The sequence below is a fragment of the Thermobia domestica genome, chromosome 11 (assembly GCF_964235325.1).
Source record: "Thermobia domestica chromosome 11, izTheDome1.hap1.1, whole genome shotgun sequence".
Taxonomy (NCBI): domain Eukaryota; kingdom Metazoa; phylum Arthropoda; class Insecta; order Zygentoma; family Lepismatidae; genus Thermobia; species Thermobia domestica.
The window spans coordinates 111,335,605-111,355,223 of record NC_137464.1 but is presented as its reverse complement, the minus strand read 5'-3'; the positions used below and the strand labels follow the sequence as shown (position 1 = coordinate 111,355,223).

The 19,619-nt window shown below is 34.8% G+C and overlaps 1 protein-coding gene across 5 annotated transcripts in view; it reads right to left on the bottom strand.

The window, feature by feature from the left end:
- The window catches only part of LOC145664358 (protein similar-like), a 422,904-nt gene that overhangs the window by 199,376 nt on the left and 203,909 nt on the right, over window positions 1-19,619 (bottom strand). For all 5 annotated transcript variants that reach the window (XM_081730989.1, XM_081730988.1, XM_081730991.1 and 2 more), the window contains exons 4-5: window positions 18,679-18,861; window positions 12,298-12,506 (exon numbers count right to left, since the gene is read on the bottom strand). In XM_081730989.1, coding sequence (XP_081587115.1) covers window positions 12,298-12,506; window positions 18,679-18,861 — 392 coding nt within the window. The remainder of the gene's footprint in view (window positions 1-12,297; window positions 12,507-18,678; window positions 18,862-19,619) is intronic.

Sequence of the window (19,619 nt, the reverse complement as noted above, 5' to 3'; positions counted from 1 at the left end):
CTTAAACCAAAAATACTTGAAATAATCTAAGAAGACACAAAAGTTTTTTCATAGATTCGGTAAAATATCCGCAATTTATAAATCAATCTGAGTGCAAGGAGTCAAATATCAGTCTGACCAAAAATAATATTGGTGTAAGAATTAAAAAATACATTCAGGAATTTAAATTTTAAAGTATCAGTGTCATGCCTAAATAAACACTTAAAGGACGTTAAACATGGAATTGAAAGTAATTTAAATGTCAAGTTCAGAAATTGAAAGTCATGTATTCGAATACTTGTTTATCAAATATAAAATTGCACTATTATATCATGGCTTGGGAACATTGGACCTGGAAAACCACGGCTTAAGCCTTCCTATAACTTCAGAAGCTGGAAAAGAGAAAACTAATGTCACGATTTTACACTATAATTATCTAAACCAACTTGGTGATAATAAGACAGGTCTACATAAAGACTTATTCAAACCTAATTTATGTTTTTAAAAATGTTACGTACTTGGCGACACATGAAACTTAGGTCCTCAGGTTGTTATAAACGACAAAGTATATGAGGCAAGGGCTTGTTATGTTCGTATTTATGAAAGTAAATAGTAGGCACTGTGTTGTAAGTAATACCGTAGAATCGACACTATCATGGAAGTTAGTAGTTACTTCACTATCTGCATGATGAGCGTACTTACTTGACCCCTATTCTATTTTCGGTGGAATTTTAGTCTCCAAAAGCCTATAGAATCGTTTTTTGAACATAAATAAATTACACAGTTTGAGACATAAAATGGAGTTGAGCATACGATCAACTATATGAAGTGAAGTAGCAGTATCTCAATACGATCTAAAAAGAGAGGAAAATTGTTTGATTTTCTCTCATTCTGTTATGAAATCCAACAGTTTATTGCAGAATTCTTTACAAGTAAAAGGGAAATCAAACTTTAATGTAATCAAACTGAAAACTTTTGGACCACTATTAACCAAAGACACCATAAATCAATTTTTAAAATGAATAAACATCGTCATTATTGTAATAGATTTCATTTTATGCAAACTGTACTATTTAAAGAATAATAAAGCTTGTTACATGGATTTTGCATGATTTATGACTTGATAAATATTTCAACCACCACCTGTACTCTGCCTTAGTCAGGATAGATTCTAGGTTAATGAGAGATTATTACATTTTTATAATTTCCTTTTCTTCTCTAGCTAATATATATTTTTATTTGTGGAAGAACAATGAATTTTTATTTGCAGGTTTTTTGCTGCGAACTGTACCAAGCTCAAGGAGTGCTAATGAATAAACTTTACTTTAGTACAAACGATAGATATGATCCAAATTCATGAAAAATCTTACAAGGAAAGGGCATAAACATTTCACCTGGACATCCGAACCAAATCTAGTCTATTCGATAAACATAAAGATGTGTTCATGCACAAAAAATTAGGTGCTATGGACAACGGAGTAAGTCCCTGGGGCCCTTTAACTCTGTTAGTATAAAGAAAATCGTAGACTCGCAGTGAAATAGCTATTGCATCAACACTGTTCATTGGAAAGTCATGGTTTATAGTTTATTCTCTTCACCATGAAACAAGCTTTCCAGAGGTGCTATGTATTGGGGCCCATAATCTACTTGAACAGGGGAAAATTGGTAGAATGTCGGGACAATTCCCTCCAGAGATCCCTACCATCAACTTTGGACCCCTCTGGAGTGGTCCGGGTAAAAACACACAATCCAAATGTATCTCTAAAAATACTATGGGGATTAGGAAATGACTGTGCCAAGTTTTGTATTGATAGATGGAATAAATATCAGGGAAAAGCTTGCATAACAATACACATTTTTCCCGCATATCTATACAATAATAACGTATTTTCTGGGTAGATTTGGTGTTGCTACTTGGCTCTAGGACCGGCCAAGGTTGCCCAGATTGCTAATCAACATAATTCAATGGGAAATCTTTTAAATTTATCGGGCCGTGATGCACATGTGGTATCATTCGAAAGCATAAATCATTATGAAGATCCTATGAAATTAAAGTAACTAAGATAGGAACATCTATTTCCTACGTGAAAATCTGAAATTTCATTTTTAAAAAGCATGACTTTAAAAGGGTTAATATTATTACTATTACTATTACTCTGCAATTTCGAAAGAATGGTAGTAATAATATTATCCCATTCTTTCGAAACTGTAGAGTCTAGGACCAAAACTAAGCTCAAATTCATCTTCGACAGTCTGAAAACTACATACGTTAAGTTCATACCAAAAAATAAATAAATAAAATGAAAAATCTGTCGAACAATGTAATCGCATATACTGAAAAATAGACACACTACGCTCTTTCGCTAAATATTTCATCAAATAAGGAAAAGAACGAAAGAAAAAAATCAAAACTATTTGGTCTAGGAATTAATTCGTGCGGTTGGTACGCACATATTGAAGCTGTAGTACAAACACAAAATACATAAATACCTTAAGAAAAATATTGTCCATCGCTAGCCACCACTTTCGCCCATCTGTCAGGCAATGTACGGATTCCGTGGCGAAAGAAGTCCTCATCCTTGGAAGCGATCCAGTCAGAGACCCATGTTTCGATATCTTCTGAAGTAAACCGCTGTCCAATCAAATCGTTGTTCATGCAATCGAACAAGTAGTAGTCCGAAGGAGCAACGTCTGGTGAATACGGCGGGTGGGGTAAAACTTCCCATCCGACATTTTCTAAATAGGTTTTGACCGGTTTTGCGACATGTGGGCGAGCGTTGGAGCGTTGGAGCGTCATGTTGAACAATAAGTTTATCATGTCTGTTCTCCCATTCTGGTCGTGTTCTGGCCAGAGCTTGCTTCAAACGCATTAATTGTTGTCGATAACGTTCTCCGTTCATAGTTTCACCCGGTTGCAGCAGCTCATAGTACACCACACCTTTCATATCCCACCATATGCACAGCATAACCTTTGCACAGTGAATATCTCGTTTTGGTTGTGATGGACCTGGTTCACCTGGTTTCACCCAGGCCTTTTTTCGTTTAGGGTTCTCGTAATGGATCCACTTCTCATCATCCGTAATAATTCGATGCAGAAACCCCTTTCTGCTCTGTCGTTGAAGCAGCAATTCGCAAATGGTTTTTCGTCTTTCAACGTCTCTGTCTTTCAATTCATGTGGAACCCAATGTGACATCTTTTGAATCATTCCCATGGCTTTCAAGCGTTTGGAGACTGTTGTTTGATCAACGCCTAATGCTGCTGCAAGTTGTTCCTGCGTTTGACACGAATCCTGCTCGAGCAATGCTGTCAATTCTTCGTCTTGAAATTTTTTTGGCTGTCCAGCTCGCTCTTGGTCTGCCAAGCCGAAATCACCACTTCTAAACCGTGCAAACCACTTCTGACACGTTCGCTCAGCTAGAACATGGTCATCATACACTTCCACCAAAATACGATGACTTTCAGTCGCACTTTTCTGCATGTTAAAGTAATGCAGCAGGACACCCCGCAAAAACACCTTATCAGGCACAAATTGCGCCATGTTCACTTAACTACAAACTGGTGTTGTTGACGCTTTAATCCACTGCCCTATACTACGAACGATACGCGATGACAGGGGTTTGCAACACATGTGTGGATACACGGAACTGTGGGACGCTCCGTTCGTTGCGCCATCTCTTGTCCACCCGCACGAATTAATTCCTAGACCAAATAGTTGTATACCGCCCACGTGGATGCCATTTTAAAATGCAGGACTTCGTGATGTTGCATGGCTGAAAGAGAATATAGTGGAGGAAAGTGCAAATAATATGGGACGGATGGCTTGGTAAGACTGCAGGTGAGCGAAGTAGTAATAATGACGGATAAATTTAAATACGAATAATACAGGAAAAAGGAAAATAAAATATAAATTAACAAAACAAACAAAAACAACACGAACTACTGAACATCTGAAATTAAATAATTTATCGCCAAATCAAGAGCATGTCATAAGCAACTGCAAGACCAATTTCATGCGTCAACCTATTCATGAGGTGCCTGAACAACAAATACTCCGCTTAACTTCAACTTTTCCTCTGTCTTCGATTTACAAATTTTTTCTTAATCTGAATCCGTGATCACTCAGCACTGGATATAGTCATACATTCCGTAAACAACAAGTGCCTAGTCGAAGTCATTTGATCCTTCTCCAAATATATGGTCAACTTCCTTGACTTGAATACCAGGGTTGAGAATGGACATTCTGAGACTGACATACATATCAAACCTACCAACAGTATACAACCTTCACTTGACAAGCTCTTACCCGCTCACCATATCAAACGAGATCCTTTTGGCATTCAGAAACCCTTATTTGTTTCACTATATTTCTTTCAACAATAGATCATCAGCACACTCAAAAAGGAAATGTATCGTCAACCTTAACAATAAACAATTCACCGACGCAAAAAGCCCACAAAAACCCTCAATACTACCTGTTTCCAATTGAATGCTCTCTGACGTCAGAGCTTGTTCCTTTTCTTCACAGTGAACAATCAGAAGGGAAAGGAGATGGCAGGAAACCTGGCCTTAATAAACAGCAGTAGTGAAAGGCAAAGATAAGCATCGAGTAGTGGATGGTTTTGCAGACAAACTACTTGTGTATCCATGACTACGCGCACACTGCCAACTTGTTTACTCCATTTTTTACCCCATCTCTTCTCCCCCATTGCTCAATGTGTTTCCCTCAGCTCTTTCTCTCATTGTAAAAACATACTACTAATATCATACATTATCCAGCTGAATGACTGCTCAATATCGTCCAACAAAACTTTTCATCATTTCGGCAGCTACCATTGTTTCAACCCCACTTTAGATCCTTAAATGCACCCAATATCTAGCCTCTTATATTGACGATTTGCACCAACAATCCCATGTACTTCCACAAACTCAAGTTCGCCATCTACCTATCCCAGAATAGACAAATAAATCACGAAAGTACATTTGATTACATTTTTCACGTAAGTATCCTCCAAATCCTCCCCCACACTCTTCTAGGTCTTTCAAAGAAAGAGCTGAAATGATATCCCGTGAATTCCATCCTCCTGTCTGCCCAAGGTCTTAATCATCTATAATACCTTATCTCACTACCTTTGTCAATTTTTTTCTTTATTCTACTACTATTCTTGCTATGTATACTTGCATTCTCCAATATATTGCACTCCCCTTACTTTCATTATTTTTAGTTACTCTTAGGAATTTGTATTTATTATTATTATTATTGCTTGTTATTTATTTATTTTTGTTTCTTCATTAACTTGTATTTTCTATTTTTTTTCTTGTATTAATCGTACATAATATTTACTTTCTATTTATTACTCCATCTTCTCCTGCATTCTTACTGACCCACCAGTTCCGTTAATTTTGCCGTCCTTCACTAAATTCTTTATATTTCAGCCTGGTCGTAACTCTCAAATCCAACATGACGCCTACTGTACTATTTTTTTCTTTTTCCTATTCTTCTTACTTCTTTCCAATTGAAGCGTCTAGCTCAAGTGCTTAGATATGTTTTTAATAATGTATGTAATTACGTTTACACTATTTTCTGACGTTTACACTTTTCTAAGAACTTATGCATTACACAGGAATTTTACTTACAACGACATAAAGTGAACCCACTGTAAGGAAAGATCTAGAATTAACAATTACTATGCTTACTAATATTGTGTAAGGACTGGAAAATATACTTTCCAAATATATGTTATTCCAATATCTGTTGTGCCCGTTGTTCTCATGTCTTACCTTGTGAAAAAATGATTAGTCAAACAAAGGCAGACAAAATTGGTCAATATATTGTGGAAGAGAACGTCTAATAGATATTATTATCTAAAACCGCTATAAAACATTACAAACATCGGGCTATAACTCTGGAAAGAATACAACGAAAACAATAGTTGAAACGAACAAACGAACGAACTAAAAAATAATAAATTAAGCAATTAATCAATTAATTAATAATAAAAGACTTAGGTCCAGTTCACAGTAATACAATTAACGAAAAGCCAGAAACTGGAAATCAAAATGAAAGCAAGAAATGTACTAAAACATAGTACGTTAGGATATGGATATTCCTGAAAACAACAGAGAGAAACATTTAATGGTAGAAATTTTCTGAGTGTTATTTCCCCACAACTCTTTTCTTTAAGCTAAAGGAGACGATGAGTGATGAAAGGACAATACATAACATTCATACCTTAAACAGGATTCCAACTCTAGACAAGTCTTGTGATAAAGTCAGTCCAATTCTTAGACTGCTCAACCATGTCAGTCAGCAAAATCACATTCGACAAATTCTGATATTGTCAGGTTTTACAGTTAAGTAACACACTATTGATAAATTCTAAGTCAAAAGACTTTACAAGTCAAATATGTTCCTAATACTTGTTGCACGTATACCAATAGCATATCAGTTTTAAAAAGACGAACATCACTTTCTCACTAGAACTTGCGAATATGACGTAAGGCCACGTAAGTAATGGGAAAAGTTCACAACTGTCATTTGCATTTACACTAAATACAACCTCATTTGTACATAGAACAATTTGAAATACTGAAATCTTACTACCAACTTCTTATGGCTACTTCCGAAGAGTAAATCACTTGTTAAAAGATGAACACATTCCCTCAATGTAACAGACACTAAGCTCAAATAAAATTTTGTGGCTCTTTATATATATATATATATATATATATATATATATATATATATGTATATATATATATATATATATATATATATATATTGAACTTTGCTACAGACATCAAAAATTATAATATTCCTTATAGTGCTTTCACTTGTTTATTTTTAATGCACTACTATTTTTAGTGCCACTTTTAGAATTCCAAACCATGCTACGCGTAAGTCTCGGAAATCATAGCTTCGTCCGTCTGTCTGCTGACAGGTATCGGAGAAAAAACGTTAAGAGATAACGAGATGGATTTTACAATCGATTCTTCGTCCCAAGGATAGGTTCCATCTCCTCCATTAACTCTATGCGAACCGGAAGTGGTTAAAATTAATCATTTCTGGTTACAATGTTTATCGCCATACAACGAAAACGGTAACAGATTGCGAGAAACGATTTTTTTGCAAACAATTCAGCGTTTCAAGACAACATAGCATAACTATCTATAACAGTCTACTAAATATGGAAGTGGTTTAAATTACTATTACTTACGGTTTCAATACTGATTTCAACGTTTATCACCATAGAACGAAAATGGTAACACAGCGAGAAGCGGATTTGCAAACAATATAATGTGTCTCAAAACAACATATGAATAACAACACTCTATTGAAACCGGAAGTGGAACTAATTTAATATTACCTACGGTTTCAACATTTATCCCATAGACCAAAAACGGTAACAGGTAGTGAGAACTGTTTCTTGTAAACGATTCAGCCTCTCAAGACTATTCATATATCATGATTATTCACAACACTCTACCGAAACCGAAAATAGTACAAATTTACAATTACTTAAATACTGATTTCCGTACAGCAAAAACGGTAAAGGCTATCAAGATGCGTGTTTTTTTTTTTTTTTTTTTTTTTTTTTATTTATTTTATATAAACATCTCAAGACAAATATCATAACTATCCACAACATTCTACCAAACCGGAAGTTAACTATTATTTCTAGTTTCAATAATAATTTTCGTAGAACAAAAACAATAAAGGTATCCAGATGCGGGTTTTTGGAATCGATTCAGTATCCCAAGAAGAGATTTTGGGTCTTATGAATAAAGTGGAGCAAGGTGAGCATGCTCCAGTATTTGTGGAGTTTACTCCTTTTGGTATGAATAAAGAAGAGCAAAGAGAGCATGCTCACGGAGAGGTTACTCAGTGCTGGAGCATGGTCTGAAAACTATCGAGCATGCTCACATTTCATATGAATAAAAACGAGTTCGTGCTCGCACTTCGGAGTACTGTCTCCAAAAATCTGGAGTCACCTCATTAGCTGACTCAAGCCGTGCAGTGAAGGTGTGTTGTGAAAATGGCTGCATTAATGAATTTACAACGACGTAAAATATACAAGGAGCGCAGAAACACGTGGGAAGTGGACTACAAAACTCTGTATCGCTTTGATCAAGAAAATGTGAAGTGGTTTTCCTAGGTGCAACAAATGAAACTAGAGGCGGGGCACTTACTAACGAACATAGAATGCGAATTTTTTTTAGATATTTGAGTGATCCAGGGTTTCAAAGTGAGGTAGGGGAGGATATAGGTGTGGATCAGAGTACGGTGTCCGTGACATTTGCAAATGTTCTAGACAAAATAATCGAAAAGGCTCCCCTGTGGATAAAGTTCCCAACAACTGTTGCTGAATAGCAAGCAGAAATGAATAAGTGGCGCCAAAAATACAATTTTCCCTTTGCCATCGGGGTCATCGATTGCACACATATGGAAATTAAACGACCTCATGTACACGCGGAGGAGTACATAAATCGTAAAGGACGTTTGAATGTTCAAGCCACTTGTAATTGTAACGAGGAATTCACGAGTGTTGATGCTTCCTGGCCAGGTTTGGTGCACGACTCCCGAATATGGATAAATTCAGCTGTTCGTGTGGTCATGACAGAAAACAGGTCAGGAGCTTTGCTTCTGGGCGATTCTGGATACGCCATTGCTCCTTGGCTTATGACTCCTTTCCAAAATCCAGCTACAGAAAGAGAAAGAGAATTCAACAACTGCTTCAAAGTAGAACGAGTTATAATAGAAAGATGCTTCGGTCAAGTCAAGCAGCGATTCCCTATACTGGAAAATAAAATACGATTGGCGACCAACAAAGTGCCTTCGGTGATTCTAGCCTGTTTTGTCCTTCATAATGTGGCTAAATATCTGAAAGACGGCGAGTTTTACATTGTTGAGAGAGCGTTTGAAGACGATGACGACATGGAAGAGGATAACGAAGGCATCTCGCGCGTGAGAAAACGTGGGCAACAAAGGAGAAATGAAATTGCCAGGAGCAACCTCTATGAGCATGCTCGGCTTCTGCAAGAGTAAGCTCTCAAAACTATTGATAGTTTTTATTCATACGAAATTTTTAGAGTTTGCTCACGAATAGAGCATGCTCATCTCAAGTGAGCAGAGTCTAGGCTCCATTTTATTCATACCACCCTTTATCTCTTCCCTTGTCCTTTATTCAAATCGGAAGTGGCTGAAAGAAACTATTTTTGGTTTCAATCCTTATTGTCATAGAACATGAACAGTAAGGAATAGCGAATAATGGCTTTTTGATATGGATTCACCGTTCGAGGAACAGATTGTATCTTTGATTTTATTACTCTACTGCAACCAGTACTCATACATGCACTACTTTAAGCTTGCATAGTATTGAATTCGCATAGTTTGGAAGTCTGTTTCAACTCACTTCTTAAAGTCTTTGAAATTATTGACATTAACAGTGTCTGCTTTCACAGGAAAATTGTGTAAATTTAAAAGGAACTTTGAAAACAGCTTACGACCTTACGACCTCTTCGAAGACTCAATAACGCAGCCTGAATTTTCGTATTATGTTTAGATTATATAATATAGAACAAACTCAAATTAAAACAATATAACTTCTTGTTCTATAATATCGTAAGCCATAAAATTATACGGTGGCTCTTCCACAGTCATCCGAAGCTGGATATATTTCATGTAATTAATTCACCCAAGTGCCCAACATTCAATGGCTAACGATATTAAAAAAATCAAACTTAATTTTTAAAACTTTTCACAACACTTTAACTTCATTTTATATTTTTGAGTTCTGACAAAAATGCGGAATGTTATATTTTTTATGTTTGTTTAGCCACTATATGATTGGCTTGGTAAGTCATTATTTTCTAGTTTGTTAGTTACTTTAAAAGCTATTCAAAGCAATGTCTTCTCCAAATCGTTCTTCAAAATGAAATAAACCAAACTTTATCAGTCATATGCGGGCTACTGAAGTTAAAGCATTATAGATGCAAAGACAATCTCCTAACACGAGAAGGTCCCACAAGTTGTCGCTCAAATCTAATTACCACATAGCATATCTGATAGAGCATAATGAGAAATTTAAGGTGCTATGTACGGACCAGAAGGATGGGACCTACAGGGCTTCAACATGTGAATAAAAAATAAATAAAAATAAATAAATAAATAAATAAATAAAATAAATAAATAATATATATTGTTGATACATGTCATTGATATTATTCAGAAAGATATTATTTTTGGTAATGGAAGTATATTTAATTAATCGAATGTTAAGAAACTCAATGTTATCATGTAACGTAAACACGTGTGTGTGTGTTTATGTGTTGACATCAATGTTTTGTGTATGTGATGTTTCGCTACGGCTAGACGCTTGGTCGTCAGTTCGTAAGCTATTGTAATTTGTATTTGTAATGTTTTTGAATTGTCATCAGATTGTAACATCGTAACATTGACACACTTTGACTGTGGTATAATCGTTGAGTTTGCAGAAATTTGTGAGTCTGAGAATTTGATCACGATGTAATTCGGGTGAAACCAACGTTTTACCAATAGCTGAGATATACAGAAAGTGAACGACAATGAATTCCAGGATGTCTGGAATCTTAGTATAAAACCTCATGGTTTTTAGAGATTGGGATCAGTCTTGGAGCAGTCTTAGAGATCAGTCTCCATGATCAGTCTACAGGATCAGAGGTGGACCATCATACATCGAGTATTCACATAGAGATCCACTGCGACTTATGTCACAGTAGTTACTTCGCTGTGATTCTATTCCACGAGCATCGACATCAGTTCCAGACACCAGTTGTATAAAGGTACGTGTATCTCAGCTATGTTCGAGTTATTCGTGGTTAAATTCTTAGCTGCTTAAAGATATGTGATCTTGCGTTTATACTCAGTCGACGATCAACAACAATAGTACACAAGCTTTTAATGAAAATACAAAGTTTAATTCAAAGTTAATTCAATGTGGTTTCTTTCCGTCATCCTGTACCTACTCATTCTAGATGGTGAGTAGCAGCGATCTTCGACCGTCATTTAACATTTCATCCCCATGCTAAATAGGCACGACGGTGGAAGGTTGTTAATATATATATATATATATATATATATATATATATATATATATATATATATATATATATATATATATATATATATTATGGAATTTGTAAGTTTAAAGTAAATATCTTGAAAACCGTTAAAGCAATCAAAACAAAAAATTCACAATATAATGAGAACAAAATGCCCTATCGAAAACCACAAACAGTGCTGCCATAGATGAAGCAGTCTTGCCAACTCAGTATAAAAGTATTTTGTTTGAAATAGCACCATATAAAAGTGCGCACAGATTTAAAATGCGCTATTATCACTAAACATACCGGTAACAGTACATTTTTGTTTTGATTGCTTTAACGGTTTTCAAGATATTTACTTAAAACCTATATATTTCCATTATATATATATATATATATTCAAATGTTGAAGCCCCGAAGGTCCTATCCTTCTGGTCCATAGCACCTTAAATTTTGCTCAGTTTCATTTCTCATGATGCTCTATCAGATGTGCTATGCGGCAATCAGATTTGAGCGACAGTTTGAGGGACCTTCCCTTGTGAGTTGAACATTAAATACCGGATTTAAGAACTTTTGTATAGTACGAAAGCGTTCTGTGTCTACGACTATATTCTCAAAAATTATTCACGTAAAGAATTGGTCAGAATTGATAAAACAGCCTATGGTATAATCGTACAGGGTTTCCACGCACACTATATTTCACGCAAATCAAGTGGGAAATGAGTGAAAAATTATTTGACTAGACAAGTAAAGTCTGATAAAATTACGTAAAGACTCACATTTTTGGCTTACCTAAGCAAGTTTTTCTCTCTTTTTTCTTCTCTACTCTACAATGCAGCATAGCTTCTCACATCAAAAACAATCAAACTAACAATTGATGCATCTATGCATACTGTACACTCTTACGCTACCTTAGGAAACCTCATTATTCATATAGAGCATCGGACAGGTATCTACCTGCCAACTAGCGATTTTTTTTTCTCTACTCATGTTCTAATACGGCTCTATGATTCACCTAGCCTCATTAAAATGAGATCCTGGAACTACTTGGGTAAGTAAAGGAAGTCGGAGCGTGGTGAAATTACACCTCATGAGTGTTGAAGTGAAGAAAGCCTTTAGCTCCATGAACACAGTCATGACTTTTGCAAGTTTATTCATATAAACATGTACAGTAAAGTAACTATCAGATTATGCAGACACATAAGGAAAGAAATAAGAAACCAAATATCAAAACTTACTTGTCATCAGCATATGTGAATTTCATATCAAGACTATGTTTGCTCAAAAACGTCTGTTTGTCAAGTGGAATTTCGATGTTCGATGGATGAGGAATTGGTTCTCCAATAGCCACAAGACAGTGCTGATTTGTGGAATTTGTGCCACACTCTTCTTTCACTTCTTGCTTGACAGGTGACCCAGTCAAAACATGACCCGTACAATGTATTACCTACAAAAGAAAACACATGTATTAAAGCATGCATTGAAGTTTCATATCTTTCACATAATATTACTTAACAAGTGCATTAAAGAAATGAAGGTAACTAAGTACTTAAATGAGATAAACTTTAAAAAATAGACACATAATACAAGGCACACGATAAGCTCTATATCAGGCACTTAAATCCCATATTTACTCGAATATTTACTATGTTCCATTAATATCAGGTAGTCTAAAAAGTAGTGAGCCTTTTGAGCACAAAATGGCGTTAGTGTCTCAAAACGCAGGATACTTGAGTTGCAGTGGATCAGGCCTAACGTCAATCGACAGCTGAAGTTAATAGATGTGCAAAAAGCGTTGGAATTCTTATAATCAAAAGTAAGGTGCTGCGCCGTGAAGATGAGCGAACTTTTTGCAAAATTGTACTACATTTTATAATTATATTTCGATAAAGGCGAAAATGCTGCACAGGTCTGTGAACAAATTTGTGCTGTTTATGGACAAGATACGTTATCAAGAGTAACAGGCAAAAGATGGTTCATCCGCATTCATTTTGGAAACTTCAATCTCCAAGATGCACGAGACAACTCTTAAATTGGCCTGGTAAGTCCTACAATATCAATTAGTTGTAAAATATTCTTGAGCAATGATTTTCACTGCCTCGAAAATGTTGCTAAAATAATGTTTGATGATTCAAGTTCGGATTTAATTTGATAGTACCTTTCTTGGTGTATCTACATATTTATCTATTCAGCACTTGCATTTCTTATATCTACTCAACTTCTTTTCTTGAAGTTATATAAACTGTTTGCTACCCAGACCGGTCAGGATACTGAAATTGAAAATATATTATGATTAAACTTTTCGCTGTTCTACTAAAAATATACTTATGTCAATCCCTATGATATGGTACTTAATTCACTTATTAAATAAAGCTGTCTAATTATGGAACAAGATATATATACATAGTAAAGTCCGCTCTCTAGTCACTCCTCTTATTTCTTACTGAATGAAAACTTAGCAGATTAGTTCATTTTTTTACTTTTCAATAGGAACCCCTATAGCACATTAATTACATAAAATAATCAAATTAATATCAGACCTTGAAGTTTAGCTGCTACCGCAACGTTGTTGTCTGCTTAAACTGGTAAAATGTCTGAGGAACGTGTAAAAATACTCATTAAACATTATCAGCTCTAAGCAATATTGAGCCTTTTGCGCATGAGATGGCCTTAGTGTCCCAGATTTCAAGTTGCATGTGTCGCAGCGGGTCAGGTATAACATCATCTGATAGCTCATAGACAAAACTAATAGTAGAGCCTATATGTCCATGAAGTGTTGAAATTCTTATAATCAGATGTACCATATTGCTCCGTGAAAATTAATGAACTTTTCACCAAACTCGAGCAAGTAAGCAGTCATGAAATCGTAAATGAGCAAACAGTGGTAAATCATTTGGAGAAAGCTGGCTACAAAAAGAAGCTCGATGTTTGGATGTCATGACCTGACTTTAAAAACAAATACTCAACTGAACTTCTATCTACGAATCTCTACTGAAATGCAACGAACTCGAGCCATTTCTCAAGCAGTTAATCATGAATGATGAAAAGTGGATAACCTATGATAACAATGTGCGAAAGTCTGTGGATAACAATGTCAAGGAAAATTATGCTGTGTGTTCGACGGGATTGGAATGGCATAGTGCACCACGTCAGTTAGCGCGAATGCACCTAGTAATTGAAACGAAACGGTCGGAACTGGTCAACAGAAAAAGTGTCGTATACCATGCTGACACCGCCATACCACATTCAAATTTAACAGTTCGACACAAACTGAGAGAACTTAGTTGGGAAGGTTCAATGCATCCACCCGCATCAGGCATCATAAGATTATCATTTGTTTTGGTTCTTGCAAAATTCCCTGTATGGAGTTATGTTAGTTTCAAAGAAGGCCTTTGAAAACCACGTGTCATCGTTTCCTGAGCAGAAACTACTGAAGTCCTACAGCGACGAAATTATGGTATTGCTAGCAAATGGCAGAAGGTTACCAATAGTGTGTATACGGTTTCATTGTTATTTTCATACAGCAATAAATGCATTCTCAATTTTGACCTCCAACAGCTCAATACTTTTTAAAAATAACTTAATATTTTAAGTTTATTTCTTAGGTAACTGGGAAGATTTTGATAGGATACTGAATAAGTTCAGCTGATTCTTACACTTAACGGCACCGTTTACAGTATTATCTCATTAAAGAATCAAGTAATTTTGTAAAAGAAACTCAGAATCATTTTTGCATAGTATGAATACTATACAATCACCATCTTACTCTTTAGTGTAATAGTTTATATTATTGTTTCGCTTATAAAGTTTATATAAATAACTGACTTAAAATCTTAAATTTCTTAATTGAACAAACATTATGTATTGTCCCTGAAGTCCAATTTCTATGATTTATTGGAACGATGGCTGGTTGGTCGAGCCTTCACATGAGTAAAACACCTACGTGAATCTTAGCTCTTTTGATTTTAGGATGCTTAATTTGAGCCTCTTTCTTCATCACAAAAATTATTTTGTCATCAGTTATTTGGATGTCACCCGTATTCAGCTTAAGGGAATAACTGCGATATATTAAAATAACGATTCGATTTATATGCCATTTATATATTTGCTGCTTTTAATTTTAAAAAGAGATTTTAAATTGCTATTTCTATTTTTTGACAGATTTCCTATGTAGTGTTAAACTGGTTTTCTAGCTTTATATTTTTCTCTTGTTTTATATAAGTCGAAATTTTATTTAATTTCAGAATCTAAGTTTGGAACTGAGTTGTTTGGTTGTTTATACTTCTTTCAAAGCTTGATAATAGTGTCTACAGATGTAGTAAGAACCAAACCCATTATATAATTGGGAAAGATTATACACAGCTTACAGTAATAAGCACTGCAATTTTTTATATATTATTCATAGTCTTTTCTTATTTCAAGTATGAACTGTACTACTGATTTATTAATAATCAAAGGGGATGACTACTGACCACGGCAGTTATCTTTTTAGTCAAACGTTAATAAAATGAATTTGCTTACACCTATATACTTACAAAAAAGAAACAAACACAGTGATATTTCACAATTAAAACACAAATATTATCTTTGTATTAACTACGGAGAAATTGTACACTTTTTAAGTGTAAATACTACGAAATCTTTCAGTATGGATTAAGTTTATCTTCAAATTTCACTTCTGCAATCTTGCCTTGGAAATATCAATACTTCTTAGATGTGCTAATCTCTTTACCTAAGATAGTCCTTTATTTTGTACCATCATCCCTTACTTGTGATAAAACTGACACTTTTGTTGATGAGATATAACTAAATGTGTTTCGTTTCTAGCTACATCAATACTGCAAGTTCACAAGCATTTGTGTGTAGAGGAATGCAAATAAACACTTAAAAACATTAAAGTAATAAAGCAGAACTACAGAAAGATGGAAAAAGAACTCTCTTTTCCCGTTCAAATTTAACTTTCTTATGTGTTCAGGAAACTTGAGCAAGAGTTTGTATTTTTTAAAGGAACATAACAGAAACTGAGTGCATGAAAACTCTTACTATAATAAAGTGCCTAGTGAACACTTCTCAACATTATTATATACTTAACAAATTACCAACTGGTTTTCATTTAATTTCACATTGCCGATACACTGAAAAATTTCTGAAATAGAAAATGTTCAGACCACTGTTGTAGATTGGCTGCTTCAGCAGCCAGCATCGTTTTTTGAGAAAGCGTGTTTTCTCATATCGAGTTAGGAAATAACCATTAAAAGTATTAAATAGTTTTTAGAAGAGACACCTACTGTATTTGTGTGTCATTTCATTTACTTTATCTCTTTCCTTGTTTTTATTATAGTGCTCAAAACAATTTTCAGACAAATGAAGGTATATTTTTTCTTGTGTGTGAATGTATGTATAAGTAAAAAACATTCTTGAAAGGAAAACAACATACAAAGAAAGTAAGCAATAGTCTAAAACTCAATCCTCCAAGCCCACTAAAATTTTTCTTCTTCACTGATAGTTCACGACAGACTACATTCTTGTCTTCAAGGAATCAACTACAAGATCTCTACAGATGTGAACACAGAGGCATCAACGAAAGTTGAAGATTTCAAAATTAAGGGACAGATAATCAACAAAGTGAGGAGTGCGGACGACACGGTTATTATAACCAGAACCGAGGTAGGACTACAGGAGATGAACAGAATAGTTGACACTGAGAAACAATATGGATGGATTGGAAATAAACATCGAAAAGTCGAAAGTTATGAGAATATTCCGTAGAAACATGCCCCTAAGGATCAAAATAGAACAAACAGACCTTGAAGAGGTCAATCATTTCAAATATCTGGGAAGTATTTTGACGACAGACGTTTACTGCACGAAAGAGATCAGCTCAGGAAACGCTGCAGCAAAAGATTCATTCTACAAGAAAAGATTACTCCTAACTAGCAAGGTTAACAATAGACTAGCACAGAAGGTGATCGAATGCTATATAGGGAGAATGGAATTTTATGGTTAAGACTTGGGCATTACGAAAGTTAAAGAAATACTGAGAGAGATTGGAAAGGAGGTGTTGGAGGAAGATGGAGAAGATAAAATGGAGTGAAGAGGACGCTCTTATTCAACATCCTTTGTAGAAAGGTCAACTGAATTGAACACATCTTGTGAAGAGGTTGACCTCTTCACACCGATATACAGGGTAAGACGGAAGGAAAGCGAGAAGTAGGAAGAAGAATACAATTTATCGACGATCTGAAAAATAAAGAAAATACTGGGAGTTAAAGGAGGAAGCTGAAGATCGAGAAAGGTGGAATAATCCTTTCCAGACCCTAACCTAAGGAACGGGAGGAGGATATTTCCCATTAGTCCAAGAACCTGCTAAGAGGCAGAATACTTATTAATAAAAACAGAGGGTTCTTATTTATGCTGTGCATATTTTATTTAGATAATACTTAATACTTCAATTAACTTACTTTACTACAGGATTTAGAACGCTTAATATTTTGACTACAGTAAAACATATCAATAATGGACAACTATGTGATATAATTATAAACTCCATTACAAAACGTAACAAAATTTAGATTATTCACAGCTCAATGGCTAGTTTTATGCACGCGGTTACAGTAGCGGTTATTTAACCCCCGTTTCCTAATTGTATTGAGTCAAATGAGTCTTTTATCCACGACGGCGAGGATTTCCAACTGTTGCGGTTTAAAAATCCGACCGCTGGTAGTAACAATCCGTGGCAGTTGGGTGATTTATATTTACATTGTGTTATATGAAACCTTTTATCCACAGTGGTCAACACAGATTTGCTTCAGCGTAGTTAAAAAAAACGTGGCAGTTTAGCAGCCGCAATTGCGTGCATAAAGAAGGGGGAGGGAGGAGAGTACTTGTGGATTCGCGGCGGTCGAGCAATTGTGTGCATAAACTGGCCTTAATTATACACATAAATATACGCTAATATCAAAATCCCATACTTAATATTTGCATTACTGGGAAATTTTCATAATAGAGTGAGAAACGACATATTTTTCATTGAAATTTTATCGTAAAATTAACATCATTAGCTTTTATCTTTGAAGGTGCAGGGGAAGATGCAAATCCCGAGTGAATTTCTGTGGTACGAGAAGATCCACATAGAATTGTTACGCACAATTAAGCATGGCTCTTTGTGAATGTTTTTATTCACTGAAAAATGTGTAAGATTTCAACCAAAAGTCATTTAATGTGGGGAAAAAAAAAATCAAGTTCAGCTTGTAACTCTTCGATGTGGCGATTTATCAGGTTATTGACTTGTGACAAAGATGTAAGCAAGGATTTTTCTGCCTATTGTACTGTTTCGCAGATTTATTTTCAAATAGCAAATAGGCTATGCTAAATACGTATGAACTGAGATAATTTCTGTCTGTTATCCAGAGGTCACTAAAACAATCCGTGTCTGCAAAACGGAGCTCTTGCCCTGTGATAATACATAGTTCTCCAAGGGCAAAAACTAAATATGTTCTAATTATGGAAGTATCCGTTATTAAGGGGTGTCCATTACGGAATGTTTCACTGTAGCAGACTGCAATAAATAAAGCTTTACACAATACTTAAACCGAAGGAAGATTATCTGAAGAACATACCCTGTATGAGGCTGATTTAAGATTAACATTTCTGCCTTTGTTTGTAAGAGTGCATTTCATTCGGATGAAAAATGATCGAGGTATCGCTGGAAGGAGAGGAGACTTCACAGAAAGAATCTCCTTAATTTCATCATGGTCACATGGATGACTGAACTCGTAGATACTATGACCCATTAGGTCAATCTGCAATGAAATTAATTTGTTGTTAAAGAAAGAAAAACATATCTATATTCTAGCTATACTAACAACAAAACATCAATACAAAGAATTCATTATACATTTTTGCACATACAAACAAATTAATTTTACTGATAACCCTTAACTCTGATAACTCAATATTTGAGACAGAAATGCTACACTGAATTAATTTTTAAAAAATACAACCAGATGAATTGATATTATTATCATTATTAAAAAAATGTGCGGTAGATACTTTCTAAAAAAGTCACGACAGTATTTTCAGCAATGCGAGAAAACTTTGAATAACAGTGTTGTTATACCCATTTATTTATTTATAAAGATATTACGAATTCGAAAGTGAACACTGAGAAATTATCTATTTTCAATGCCGAATGGCAAACACACACGCATAAGCACATACAAAATAATAATAATAATAATAATAATAATAATAATAATAATAATAATAATAATAAATAAAAAAATAAAAGCCATACAACTTAAATCAAATATGATAAAAAAAACGAAAGAAAAGTTTACATTTGACATTCTGATTACAAAATTTCTCTACACGTTAACATAAAATATTACATACATATATGTAAAACTTATCTAACAATAAGTAGATTTGTAAGATTCACATATATATTTTCTACATAAAACAAGATACACTGAATATGATTTGTAACAAGAGGGAAAAAAACATCATGAGCCAGAATAAATACATGTATTTTTCTTCTATATAGCAAGTGTATTTTTGT